General features: G+C 42.6%; 2 protein-coding genes across 2 annotated transcripts in view; one reads left to right on the plus strand and one right to left on the minus strand.

Annotated features, from left to right (window-relative positions):
* nop16 (NOP16 nucleolar protein homolog (yeast)) overlaps positions 1-14,479 on the plus strand; it is a 134,621-nt gene that overhangs the window by 17,263 nt on the left and 102,879 nt on the right. The window lies entirely within an intron of this gene.
* Positions 5,880-14,479, minus strand: part of arl10 (ADP-ribosylation factor-like 10) — a gene marked incomplete at both ends in the record, with an annotated part of 30,165 nt that continues 21,565 nt past the window's right edge. Inside the window, 2 exons of the mRNA XM_080748651.1 lie at positions 5,880-6,038; positions 8,090-8,265. Of these exons, the coding sequence (XP_080604777.1) occupies positions 5,880-6,038; positions 8,090-8,265 (335 nt within the window). The remainder of the gene's footprint in view (positions 6,039-8,089; positions 8,266-14,479) is intronic.

Below are 14,479 nucleotides of genomic sequence, written 5' to 3' on the forward strand. Positions count from 1 at the left end.
TTTGGCACGTTGTGAGCTTGTAGATAGGATATTCTCGCTATTGGTTGTAAAACAAAGTGTAGAGGACTTCATTGGTTTGTTGCAAAGAGGCCACTGACAGAAACCAATGTGTATGCACTGTAAAAAATGACATAATATCCACTTAAACAAATAATCAAATAGTTTAATGATAGTAATATATGTTACAACACTTTTTTTTTGTTTAATTAGGGTGAGATACTTTTACCAGTCTCAAACCTTTTTAGGCCCAAAATAAACATATTTGAACTGGGGACCCCCACCCTGACAAGCACTTGGAAATGTAGGTATTACATTTAATGTGACTCGTTTCCGCAGATAAATATTGTGAAAATAGCAGACCGCCTATTTTCACAATATTTGACAGTTTGGCCAATCCTGTCGAATATTTGACTATTCGAATACTTTGAGGTCGAATAATTCGAATACTATTCGTGAATGCCCTAGCCACTACTAAATAAAGGAGAAGGCTGATGTTGTTTTGCTTTGGTAAATGGACTGCATTTACAGTATATACAGTAGTGCTTTAACAATGTATTTCACATTCACCCATTGACGGCAGAGGAAACCACGCAAGGCACCAACAACAACATGCTCATCGGGAGAAGCTTCTTGGGGTTCGGTGTCTTGCTCAAGGACACGTCGACACATAGCCAGGAGGAGCCGGGAATCGAACCTGGAACCTTTGGATTCCAAGGCAGCCTTGGATGCCTCCAATTTGATTTGATTCCCGATTCTTGCAATTTCTCTTGTAATTCAGACTATCTCAGAATCCTGATGGCATAATCGTTCTTTAATTCGGTTGTTCTCAACCTTTTAAGGCTGTGACCCCCAAAATAATTATATTTTGGATTTTAACTGGGGACCACCCCCACCTCCCACCCAAGCGAGCACTAAGATATGAGGAATTACATTTTGTATTTGTGAAAATAGCCGATCCGCTATTTTCCTCTAATATTTGACAATTTGGCTGATTTGTTTCTGAACTGTTAATTCGTTGGTGAAATTGGGATTCCATAAGTTTCAATGAAACCTCAGATATCCAAAACTGTGATTTTTCAGGATTCATACTCAAAAAAAGGTTGCAGGTCTACAAGCTCAAAACTAGGGGTGTAACGATATAGTAACAGAAAAAGAAAAAAATATATATATATTTTTTCTTTTGCAATGATCTACTACAGTATATTTACAATAGTATATCGACATGCAAACAGCAATATATCGTAGCATTTGGCTTTAGCGTATCGTATGGTTTTACAATGCAATTAATCAGTATTGAATTGTTTTGCAATGCAAATAATCTATTGTATGGAAACTGAGTACTTGTGCCTTGTATTTAGACTTTAAGAAGAAAAATGTTAAAGAGGGGTCTAATTAATTCTCCATTCCATATGTCTATCGATAAATGTGTGTAATCTCTGTGTTCATGTCAAGGTGCAGGTTTGTCCATACAGAATGTGTTGAAATACAACAACCATTTGCTATAGAATCACAGTGTTTAGTTGTTAATCCATAATAATAAAACGTTCCCTTAAAAAAACCTGCACTATTGGCACGTTTCAAACAGATTTAATTTCTTTGCTAAATAGTTAGGCTACTATATTTTAAATCATTGAATCGAATCGAATTGAATTGTATCATATCACCATGAATGAACCAATATCGTCCATGTATCGTATCGTCAACCATGTATCGTGATGCTTATTTATCACAATTAAATCTATTGTTACGCCCCTACTCGAAACGCCCTGCTTCGCACAGCTTTTCTAGCTTGCGGATCTACTGCTTTTGTTGCTTTTGTCTGACGCTGTAGTGTGATGATCAGGAACAGGGGCGTCAATTGGGTATGGCAGGGGTATGCAGCTGCCATACCCTGGGTCCAGGGGGGAAGATAAAAGTTACTTTTAAATATAAATCCATGGATGTCTCTTTGCCTATGTGCTGGTTATTATGTTGTTAAATTACAGTAAAATAACTACAAATGCAAAATTTAACAAAATGGTCACTTTAACAAGGTATTATAATTATATTCTCCACACTTGTATTCTCCCCATCTTGACAAAATGGTATATTCCCAGGTTCTGCAGGTCAGCTGCACAGGTGCAATTCATTATTGTTAATTGTGGCACGTTTACTAACATGCCAAGTTTAGCTGCACTTGAACAACCATTCCAGGTTGCCATATCCAGCCCAAGAAACCGTAGAAACGGGGAAATATAGAATGTACTTCTTAAAATAAATGTATCATGCCTGTTGCTAAGGTATGGCAACATGTACCAGACACCAGTCATGTTGCCATACCTTAGCTTTTTTACTGAACTGACGAAGGGCGTTAATTTACAAAAGAAAACCCAAAAAGTGAGAATATGGACATTTCTACCCGACAGCGCCAATGAGAATGAAACCTTTAGAGGAGCACATGCATACATTAACATTTGAACACCAGCACGATAACAAAGAAAGCAATATGTTTGAAAGACACTGTCCTTTATACAAAGTAAAAGTTGATTGCAATCTTAATTTAATGTCAGCTACTGCAGCTGTCGCAGTCGTTCTCCTTCTGTTGAAATTGGGTTATGCGTTTCAGTGTTCATCTTGCACTGTATTAACCAGTTCCAGGGACCCCCCAGAAGCAAAATTGGAGTTACAAATGTTCGCTTAAAAAATACATAGGCCTATATTCAAAGATTTGCACACGACTTTTCAAAAATAGCAGATATACAAGCTCGCAACTGTGAGCCTGTATATCTGCTATTTTTCAATAGCTAAAGTATAAAATGTAGATCAGCTATTTTTTTGGCAAAAAGTTTTTTTTTTTTTTCCCAGGTCTGTTTTACCAATTATAGAGGGTTTAAGTATCGTATATGCAGCTCGGCAAATAAAAGGGGAATTGAGTGCATGACGGAGGACGATTTAATGCTAAATGTAAAATCTCCTCGATGCGATTATCGCAAGTGTATTTTATCACTCACGATAATAGCGATTATCGTCCCGTCCCTATAATAATGAACTTTATTTATACCTTTCTAGACAAAGTCACAAAGTGCTGTACAGCAAAACTACATACATAAAAGCAAGGGAAGCAAAACACAATTTAAAATGGATGCAACCTGGAAAAACAGCAACTTACAATATGTCCAAGGGTGAAACAAGCACAAATAAAACGATGTAACATAAAAACAACAGCAATTCTAAAAGACAAAATTAATACAAAGTTCAACAGACAGCTTGATGTAGAAAAAGAAATCTACGGGACAGGAGGGGGAACGCTTTTCTGAACAGATATGTTTCTAAGTTAGATGTACGTAAAGGATGCAATAGAATCGGCTTGTCGGATGTTCAACGTTTTCAGGCCGAGGACCCCTTCGTTGAGCGAGATGAAGCAGGGACCCCCACAACCTTTTCATAGATTCCATATAGTTTCATCGTTTGACAGCACAATCATCAGTCTATTTTGGATTCACGTCAATTTGTGTTTTCAGATATTTAACCACTTGAACTGTCAATACTTAATAAACTTGACCTTTCACTCTGTACTTACTAGTCTGCTCATTTTCCCCTCTACACCAAACCTCTTTGCCGAAAATAGACAATCTATAAGCTCACAACGCCTCCCAGCGCAAGGGTTGTGTTGTGAGCTTGTAGATCTGCTATTTTTGGCTAAATAGTTCTCCAAATATGGATGCTAGGGTTCAAGTGGTTAAAGGGATATTTCACTTTCAAAAAAACTTTTTGTCATTTTATCGTCTAATCAGGCTTTTGGGAACACCCAGGACAGTTTTTGAATTTCTTCATTCAGTATTTAGATATTTGATATTCATTTCCCCCATTTTGCCCCATTCCAGGACCTTCCTATACAAACCCATTATAACGTCAAACTCCATTTTAACCATGATAGATTCAATGAAAACAACTGTCCTTTTTTCTGGTGACTCCTAACACCCTCTGAATACATGAGCAGGCCGTGTTTTTTCGATAACCTTTTTCATGTGTTTTTTATAATCTTTTATTGTATTTAATCATTTTAATTTCCCCAAAAAAATCATAGACATCAATGAAAAATGTTATCGAAAATACACGGTCTGCTCACATATTAGGAGGGTGTCAGAAGTCACCAGAAAAAAAGACAGGTGTTTTCATTGAATCTATCATGGTTAAAATGGAGTTTGAAGTTATACTGGGTTTGTATAGGAAGGTCCTGGAAGGGTGCAAAATGGGGGAGATGAATATCAAATATCTAAATACTGGATGAAGAAATTGAAAAACTGTCCTGGGTGTTCTTAAAGGACCTACACTATGAATTTTCACTTTTTCTATTTTAAAACCTTTTTTTGGGGTCCCACTGGCACCTTCTATCCTCACAAAGTCCTATTTCTGACCATTGTGTCTTTCTCTGTATGGGAAGGCAGAGTTGAAAAGCTTTCCACGGGTTCTCAGAACAGTGCTGTTCTGAGAGTTGATCCGTGTGACGTCACACGGACCCCCCCCCCCCGCCCTTCGGGTAAAAACCAGAGCTACTGTTGTAAACCCAGCCCCTCATTTGTTTCTAATTTGCTTAGCCTCCACCTCCATCTGCAGCTGGCTTACTGTTCTGGGGCTGCTCACTCAGTGCTCTCACTCTGCCTCCCTGTATAGTAGACAGAGTCATTTCCTTCTTTTATTCTATCAACATTTTTGCTATCAACATGTCCAAGGAGAAGTCTTAACGTTCCTGGATTGCACTGTATATGTGACGTTATAGACTGCGAGGACCCAAGCTTCGTCCCTTCTAACAAGGAAACAAAAGACAATTTTTAATGATCCGAGGCCTTCTGAAGCCTGGCCCTAAATTTTCAATCCAGTGACGGAGCGAGCCGCGGTGGCTGGGTGGGAGCTCGCCGCGGAGCTCGCCGCGGTGGCCGGGTGGGAGCTCGCCGCGGAGCTCGCCGCGGTGGCCGGGTGGGAGCTCGCAGCGGAGCGAGCCGCGGTGGCCGGGTGGGAGCTCGCCGTGGTGGCCAGGTGGCCAGGCTATAGAGGGAGCTGGCCGGCAACAGAGGGCACACACACCCCACACACACCCCCGCTGTCCCCGGCTAGAGTGGGCTAAAACACCCCGCCTCTCCCCTCACTGTCCCCAAACAGCGATCGCCGATTCTGAACGTACTTTACTATTATATGAAATGGATGCTTCCCTTTGTTTCCCAAACACTGGGTCGGGACCCATTTGTGAGTCGCGGAGACAGTTTTAAGGTTTATGGGCTGTTATATTTCATACATTTTTATACATTATACATAAATACAATGCGGGTGGGGTTGATTGTCTAATGTAGATTAACGTTCTCTAATGTCTGGTCTAGCAACGGTCGCCCTGTGTCATTTGACAGTAGGCTTATATCATACAACATAGGCCTACAGTAGGCTATAATCAGAGCTGCAACATTATCCTATTTTTGTATTGGCCCAATATTAACATTATGTGTTGTCAACGTTGGAGGAGTGGAGAGGAGGGGAGGGGGGAGGGGTGGAAAAACCCCACTAGATGCGCCCCTGAGCAAACAAAGGCCGTTTTGGTATTGCAGCTGCAGAGCCTAATTATAGCACAGCTAGTAGAAACAAAAGGAATGGTCAGAGTGTTTGTTGAGGGTTAAGACCTGTCTAAGACTCAATTTTGAGCATATATTTATTCAAAAAATAGAGTTTTAAAAGCATGGTGTAGTCCCTTTAAAAGCCTGATTAGATGATAAAATGACAAAAAGTTTTTTTGAAAGTGAAATATCCCTTTAATATAAAAAAGAAGAAAAGAAGTCACACGAAGATTTTGGAGGATCCTCTTGTAGTAACTCTGAGGACCCCCTAGGGGTCCCGGACCCCCTAGGGGGTCCTCACACCAGCTGCAGTAGGAGGTCCTGGATGGCCTGCAGCCCGGGGCAGGAGGAGCTCCTCAGCTGGGAGGCCAGGAGGTACAGCCGGCGCTCCTCGGACACCGAGCCCAGCGACAGAGCCTCGTGGAGCTCTGAGACGCCCACCGCACCGGGCATGTCCTGAGAGAGGGAGGGAGGGAGAGGATGTCTGAATATACTGTTCAGCTACAACAGCCCATTTTAAAGAGGTGGTGCCATAGTTTTGTACTTTTTCTGGTTTTCATGTGTCTAGGACAGGGGTTTTCAAAGTGGGTGACGGCCGGGGCACCCTGGGGTGCCGTGACGGCAGTCCAGGGGTGCCGCAAGATAATTTGATAATATTTGGAATTTATTTGGACACTTGAAAAAAGGGTTGAAAAACTTGAAGTGCAAAGTTATTTTCAGCCAGTTCTAAACAAAATGGCTATTATCTCAACGTTTTCCTCGCAACATAATCACTAAAATATCGTCACTGTTGGGCAGAAACCTCGTATCTCCAAGTTTCAAATATTATGTACGTCTTTTGCCCTGCTTCATCGTACAAGACCGTCGCACAAATAGGAGTGAAGAGGAGTCGAGCGCTTATCATGCTAGATTACAAAACGACCTTCCAATTCTAAAGCTCCCACCTCCCTCTGCTAACAACCTTGTAATTAACTTCTCTTCTCACAGTAGACTCAGCATCATTCAGATCAGCACAGCCAGCTTCCAGAATAGCACCCACACTGAAGCTGTCCTCCTCCTTAACTCTCACACTGCAGCCAGCTCTGAACGCTCAATGATTATGCAGTAGAGTAGACAATACGTACCATAACCCTCCACTGTGATAAAACCCATTTAGACCTGAGGTCTAACTTAACCCATTTAGGCCTATAGAATTATTGAATGCTTTAACCAGTGAAAAATAGCAGATATTACAGGGTTTCCTGCAGGAACTTTGTAACAGATCGTCGTGGACTCACTCTTGTGCACAAACACAAAACTGGAGCAGGGGTGGAGTGTCATAGGCGTGCGTCTGGAGGTTTAGTGGTGTCTAAGTGCTGGACCAGGGGGGGATCTCATGGCAGAATTTTTTTGATAATTAATTAATGAATTCGAGTAATTAATTCATTTAATTTTTAATATTAATTCTTATTTTTGCCCTATAAAAAAACACATGAGTGCCCATGATGACGGAAAACACAACTACATGCTATCATCCACATTTATTCAATATTGAATAACTACGTTTTTCACAGGACAGTGTAACTTGTTTTTTTCCCCCAGGTTAATCAACCAGCACTCGTGCCATATAAATAGAAGTCTACAGCACAGTAAAAAAACAACAACATTGGTGTAAAGTAACTAAGTAGATTTACTTAAGTAGCCTACTGTACTTATACTGTACAAAGGAGATTTTCAGGTATTTGTACTTTACTTGTGTCGTTGTGAGTAAATGAGAAGAGCTCTCTCTCTCTCTCTCTCTCTCTCTCTCTCTCTCTCTCTCTCTCTCTCTCTCTCTCTCGACGCAATCTACGACTCGCTGTGCAGCTGTGTCACTGTCAAGTTGACCTAGGCTAGGCTCGCCTCTCAGAGAACTTCAAAAGAAGTTAACGACCGTCAATTAAGCAGCTGCATGCTGCTCTGCTCTCCTGCCAGTGAGGCACAAGTAACTTCACATGGCTGCCATGTTTTTTTTTTTTTTTTTTTTAATACCCTTGGGGGGGCGGGGGGGTTTTCTGGCCGGGCGGGGCGCCTGGCCTGTAAAGTGCTGCAGGAAACCCTGGATATACAAGCTCGCAGCGCGGCACTCCGCGCTGCGAGCTTGTAGATCTGCTATTTTTGGAAAAAGTCGTGAAAATGTGTGCAAATCTTTGAATACATGTATTTTCAAAGCAAACGTTTGTAACTAAAATTTTGCTTCTGGGTGGTCCGTGGAACTAAATATTTTGAGATGGGGGTCCGTGGCCAAATAAATATCATTTTGGGGGTCCTTCACATTAAAAGGTTTGAGAACCACTGCCATAGTAGTCTCTCAAGAACAGACTAACCGAGGTTTGATTTTTAAGTGAAATATCCCTTTAAGCAGAAATGCCGGTTTCCCCAGCCAAACCCAGCAGTCCTCATAGCATAGAGTGGAGCCTATAAGCCGGTTGCGACTAGTATAAGCAGTTTGGTTAATTATGCTTGTCAGAATAGAGGTCACTCTTCACCTGCTTGTTGCCCAGGACCACCACAGGAAGGCGGGGCTCCACCCTGAGGAGGCGGTGCAACTCGGCTTTAGCCAATGGGAGCCTCCGTCTGTCGGAGGAGTCCACCACGTACACGAGGACATGAGTCCTCCTCAGGTACTCGGACCAGTAGGCCCGGAGATTCTCACCACCTCCGACTGCACGCACACACACACACACGCACACACGCACACACACACACGCACACGCACGCGCGCGCGCATGCACGCACGCACGCACGCACACACACACACACACACACACACACACATTTTAAATACTTTATTTGGTTCCACAAATTACATTTCATAAAAAAACAAATATATTAGGGCAGGGGTCTTCAACGTTTTCAGGCCAAGGACCCCGTAAGTCCCATTCCCGTGGGATTAACATTACCTGAGGACGTGGGGTAAAGTAATCTTTACACCACACACACACACACACACACATTTTAAATACTTTATTTGGTTCCACAAATTACATTTCATAAAAAAACAAATATATTAGGGCAGGGGTCTTCAACGTCTTCAGGCCAAGGACCCCGTAAATCCCATTCCCGTGGGATTAACATTACCTGAGGACGTGGGGTAAAGTAATCTTTACACCACCTCCCCTGTGATTATTATGGCAGATTTGTGCGGGACAAGTGGTTCCTTTACTTTACGGACATTAATCCATTGCGTATAGTGTTTTCTATGTATGGACAGAGCTCCAAGGAACAGCTGTTGTGTGTTGTCATGGTCTGCACTGGAAGATGACGTATGTGTTTACTGATTTGCGTGTCGCATGCAGTGGAAAATGTACTCTAATGTTTTACTTAAGTAAAAGTACCAATAAATACCACAATATAAAAAGGCCCGCTCTGTGTTCAAAATGTTACCTGAGTATGGTTGATGTGTGTGTTTTGGAAATACTCCAGTAAAGTAACTAAGTACATTTATGTAAGTACTGTACTCACACTTGAGTTTACTTTAGTAAATCCAATTTCCAATATTTTTACTTCTACTCCTACATCTCGGATCCAAACTTTTACTATAGAACAGTTACCATAAATAAATAAAAACACGTCAGCTTAAGTTCATTGTAATTAACATATTCGGAGGGAGTATGGACTGGGCCTGCCTATAGTGCCAAGTTTGGTGCGGAACGGAGCAACGATGCGCCTCACAGAAATGTTACATTTGCCGCGGCCCACAGTCCACACTCTCTCTAGGCAATTTGGAGGATAAGAGGATTAAGGAAAAGAAGGCTTATTAGCCATGGCTCCTTTTAATGGTTTGTGTGCTTTATTTAAACTAAAAGAAGCTAAGCTGTCGTGTGTGTCCAAGCTTAGCTCCGGGGTGAAGTGTGTGTTGGATGTGGGTTGAAGGCTGGTCATGCTGCCCGGCTGCAGTGTCATATCCAAACAAGATTATACTGTGATTCCCAGCCTATCTTTATGCACCTCACACACAGCTGAGTAGACAGCTCTGTGACGAGGCCCGCTGAGCCATGCAGCTGCTGTGACTGTGCTCATCAGGAGTTCACCTCACTGGACCCCGAGCATTTCTGAGTTCACCTCACTGGACACCGAGCATTTCTGAGTTCACCTCACTGGACCCCGAGCATTTCTGAGTTCACCTCACTGGACCCCGAGCATTTCTGCCTTGTTTGCAAGTGAGGTAAAAATAAGAATACAAAAAAAAAGGTCATGCATTTGTTGTTTAAAAAATCTAACCCAGTTTGACACATAGGATTTTACCCTGTGTGTGAGAGGAGTGTGTGTGTGTGTGTGTGTGTGTGTGTGTGTGTGTGTGTGTGTGTGTGTGTGTGTGCGTGTGTGTGTGTGTGTGTGTGTGTGTGTGACGAACGGTTCTCAAGATACACGGATTACATACATACATACATACATACATACATACATACATACATACATACATACATACATACACACTCACAGAGATTTGTTGTTGACTCATGTGGCGTACGTGATGTCAGAGCCTTTTATGAAGTGATGTCACAATGAGTCAGCGCTTGCTCCGGAACGGCCTGATGTCAGTCATCCCCACATACGGAGATTCCGATCCTTTCGTGCCGGATCTGAAAAACTGTGTGTCGGGTCGGGTCGAGGCCTAGCTGAGAACGTAGGACGTGAGCTATCTGTGTGCGAAATTTGGAGTCTGTAGCACCAACCATGTGCTGTCAGGGCTCTTTCATGCGATTCAGGCCAATTCGGATTCACGACCATTGGCTTCAATTAGTAGTCAGGATTCCGCATATGGAGATTCCGAACCTAGCTAAGAACGTAGGCAAAGGTCTGAACTATCTGCGTGCGAAATTTGGAGTCTGTAGAACCAACCATGTGCTGTCAGGGCTCTTTCGTGCAATTCGGCCTCGGCTTCAATTAGTAGACACGAGATGTGTATTACCTGCTTATTGTAAGTCGCTTTGGATTAAAAGCATCTGCTAAATGCCTAAACTGTAAACTGTAACATGACATTTCAATATCCAAGTGGTTGTTTAGGCTAAAACCTGTATAAAACCGTATTATGGACCAATATTTATATGAAATATATATACATATCCTCTCCCCTCCTCTCCTCTGCAAACCATTCTCTCGTAGGAAACATTCTGTTTGACCCTGACATTGAAGCTGAACAGAGTCACATTTCCAGATAATAACACTGAATCACTCCTGCAGCGTTAAAGCAGTCAGTCTGGTTTCAAAGTCCTCCTGCTGACAATAGCAGTCAGAAATCCCTGACTGCATCTTTAATGGTTGCTATGAATCTACCTTAAAGGACTGAGTCTGACTCAGCACTTTCCTCATTGTATTGAAGAGCAGGTAATGCTTATATAAGTGGTTCCCTAAACCTTTTAGCCCGTGACCCAAAAGAGGAATTACACATTCACCCGGGATCCAAACTAGTGAAAATAGCAGGTCTACAAGCTTACAACGAGAGCTTGTAGATTGATTGTTGCTATATTTTTAGTATTTCTTAATTATTATCCAACTATTAATTTAACGAATGTCTGTCTGTCTGTCTGTCTGTCTGTCTGTCTGTCTGTCTGTCTGTCTGTCTGTCTGTCTGTCTGTCTGTCTGTCTGACTGTCTGTCTGCATGCTGACATCATTGATACTAAGCAGTGTTTCCACCATGCTAACAATGCAACACTGACATCAACAAAGCCCAACTGCCATCACTGAATGACATCACTACAGTGCCCAAATTTGGAGATGACATCACAGAATGGCCTGGACACGGAACACCATATATGGGCATAAAAGAGTGCCAGCCAGACAGACGGATACAACGGGTATTGCACAAATGGACATGGATGGTGTCTATTCTGCCCAATGGGCCCCAGGCTGGGTTCTCCAACATTATTTCTGAGACTCCTATATTCAATCACTCATCGCACACCCGGGCACAGGACAAGTTATATTGTATTCATGGAATTATTTTGTTTGTTTGTTTGAAAATGTATAAAATTCTTCAATTTATTTTATTTAAAAAAAGAATACTTGGATTTTTGTGGGAGGGGAAAATCTTTTGAAATATGTAATTTTGATTCATTTTTGTAGAAAAAGAAAATGTGATTTTTACTCAAGACGTGACCCACAAATGGGTCGTAGCAATACTCTGTTTTCAGAATAAAGTCTTGAACCTTTTAGAAAATAGCTGATCTATAAGTTCACAATTGTGTTTTTTATAATAGAGTATGAAATAGAGCTTAAGTGGTTAATTGCGACCGTAGGTCGCAGTTTACTGTCAGAACCGGCACCGCTTGTCCATATACGTGTAACGCCTGACACTGTGGTTCCCCTGACACATCGCTGTGACATCACTGGTGACATCACAGTGATGTCAGATACTCAGAGCAGAGATCTCCATATATGGGCATAAACAGGTGACATCACAGTGGCGTGGCTGATTCAGACAGGGATCTCCATGTATGGGCATAAAAGCGATTATATGTTGAGATGTCATGGGAACCACTATATGCCCATATATGGAGATCCCTGATGTCATCAATATAAAGCTCATATCTAACCGAATTTCATATCCATATATGGGGAACTGGTCCAGATGGCCAAGACATGGCGCGACCGTCGCTTGTCGCCCTGAGGCGTCTTAGTTACTACTAATGTTTTGTAATAATAATCAAAATCTACAAATGACTATTAAAACTATACTCCGGAAGTTGCTCAACTACTGGTCAGTAGCGGTATTGCTTTTTTTGTTCGCTTTTCACCCGGGGTCGCCGCGGACCACCGGAGCGGGGCCGCAGCACCGCGACCGCCTTCACCTCGCCGATACGCATCTTTAGAGTGGTCTCACGTGCCTCTGCGACAAGGCACTGGGGAGTAACAGGCAAGACTCCAACACCAGCGTAAACACTGTTGCTGAGGCAAGCTACTGAGCAAGAAGTGACAAAGGTAACCAGAAATGATCATCGCTCGATAGATAAACCTGCCACCGTCGCATCCGTCTCTACAACGCCAGAAGCTCCCTTCCCACGTAGTGGCTGGAACGTCTGCTGCATATACGCGTCGCCATGGGAACCAAAGAGTAAAAGGAGTGGGGCGGCTCCGACGGCTGTTTGCGACTATGGCAATTACGTCATAGCAGCCGTTGTCCCGCCTCGCGTCGCGGTCGTAGAAACGGGCTGCTTAAACTGCCTAATACTCGCAGACTCGCATATGGCTCTGAGCAACCCTGAAGGGCCCTTCACAAGAATAAAGCATCTCCCCTTTACCTCCCAACGAACAATATTTTACACTGTAGGAGCGGACTAAGTATATGGAGATAAGGTTGAAAATGGGTGAAGTGCTCTTTTAAGGGCTTAATAATAATTATATTAATATATGAATATAATATGTGGCATATATTTGCCATATAGGCTATATACATATATGTTCTTTCCGTGTGGAAACGTACGAGTCGGTTTGGTACATTTTGTCAGGAACAAAGTACAGTATATCAAGCGTGTAGATCGTCTGTTTCCGATGCTTGGCACTGGCGCGTAACTATACATTTCAGTGTTTCAGTGTGTTTTCATTTCATTTCTTGTACGTGTACGTAACATACTGAACATCGTATGTCCAAAACTTTTCATGATTCAAATTCAAAAACAGCAAAGGAGCTTGCAGGTGCTACTTTTGATGCTTTTGTGTACTAGGCCTGTCACAATTATTACATCGTCTAATGGCAATTATTTTAAATAACCATAATTATTTGACATAATCGTAATTATGTTGTCATAATCGTTTCCACGTTGAAAAAAATCGTCATATATTTTCAAACCTAAAGAAACGTGGTGTGAGCTTGTAGATCGGCTATTTCCACAATTTGTAATCGTGACAGCCCTAGTGGGGTGGTCCTTCAGAATTGTACAAAAATATTCTAGCGGACCGGAGATCAAAATAGTTTGACAGCCACTGCAGTGGAGAGTCAAGCCAACAAGCCTGGGCATGAGGGGAGCTATGGGAGAATGTGTTCCTCCTTCACTGGAGCGAGCGACAGCATTCACTTCCAAGTCTGCCGGCGAGCCAAGCCCATGAAGTACTCCCATTTTTTTTTTTAAGTAAAATTATTTCAGTCAGATAACTCACGATAAGGATTGGAACAATGTTTATTATTATTATAAATGAGTGATACAAGTGAGTATATGTCACATTTATTTTGGCGTCAGGCTCTGCTTCTCCCTGCTCAGCGCAGCACAGAAGAACATTAATAACCGTTAGGAGCAGGGAGATATAAATATATAAACACCCCCCATGGGGAACAGAATTAGCAGCAGAGCCTACTGGTGGTGCTGGGGAGGCGGTGGGGACAAGCAAGCCAGCAGCCAATCAGCAAGGCAGGAGGAAGAGACAACTGAGCAGGCTTTACGTAGGTTGGCAATGTTCAGCTGACTGCCACGTCACCTGTGACGTAAGACTGCGTAGTAGCGTTGTAACAGAAACTGAATGCAACTGCATTGACCCACTCGAGTTATGCTGACTGAACCCATTCCGCGGGCTTCATCCATCAATACCAAAACCTCCACCGCCTCCAAGACCCACAAACTCAAAATGCGGCGCGGTTTGAGCGGGTCCGCATCAGTATGCCGACGGGCCGGTACGCCGACACTAAAACTAACCCTAAACCTAACCTCAGTAACCGTGACGAGTAACTAACCTGCCGACGCTACTCGGAACAACAGACCGGCGGAACAATGAGCGGACCCCGGTTTGAGCTACTTAAAGTTGTACCATGTAACTTTTTTTATAAAACAAATCTTAAAATTGTCCTAACTGTTAAATCGCTAAAGTTTTAGAACACCCACTCCGTGAATTTCAGCCTGTAAAGCCTTCTCTATATATGTAAACCGCGATCCTTGCCGGGGA

The sequence above is a fragment of the Nannobrachium achirus genome, assembly GCF_963921795.1.
Source record: "Nannobrachium achirus genome assembly, chromosome: 19".
NCBI lineage: Eukaryota > Metazoa > Chordata > Actinopteri > Myctophiformes > Myctophidae > Nannobrachium > Nannobrachium achirus.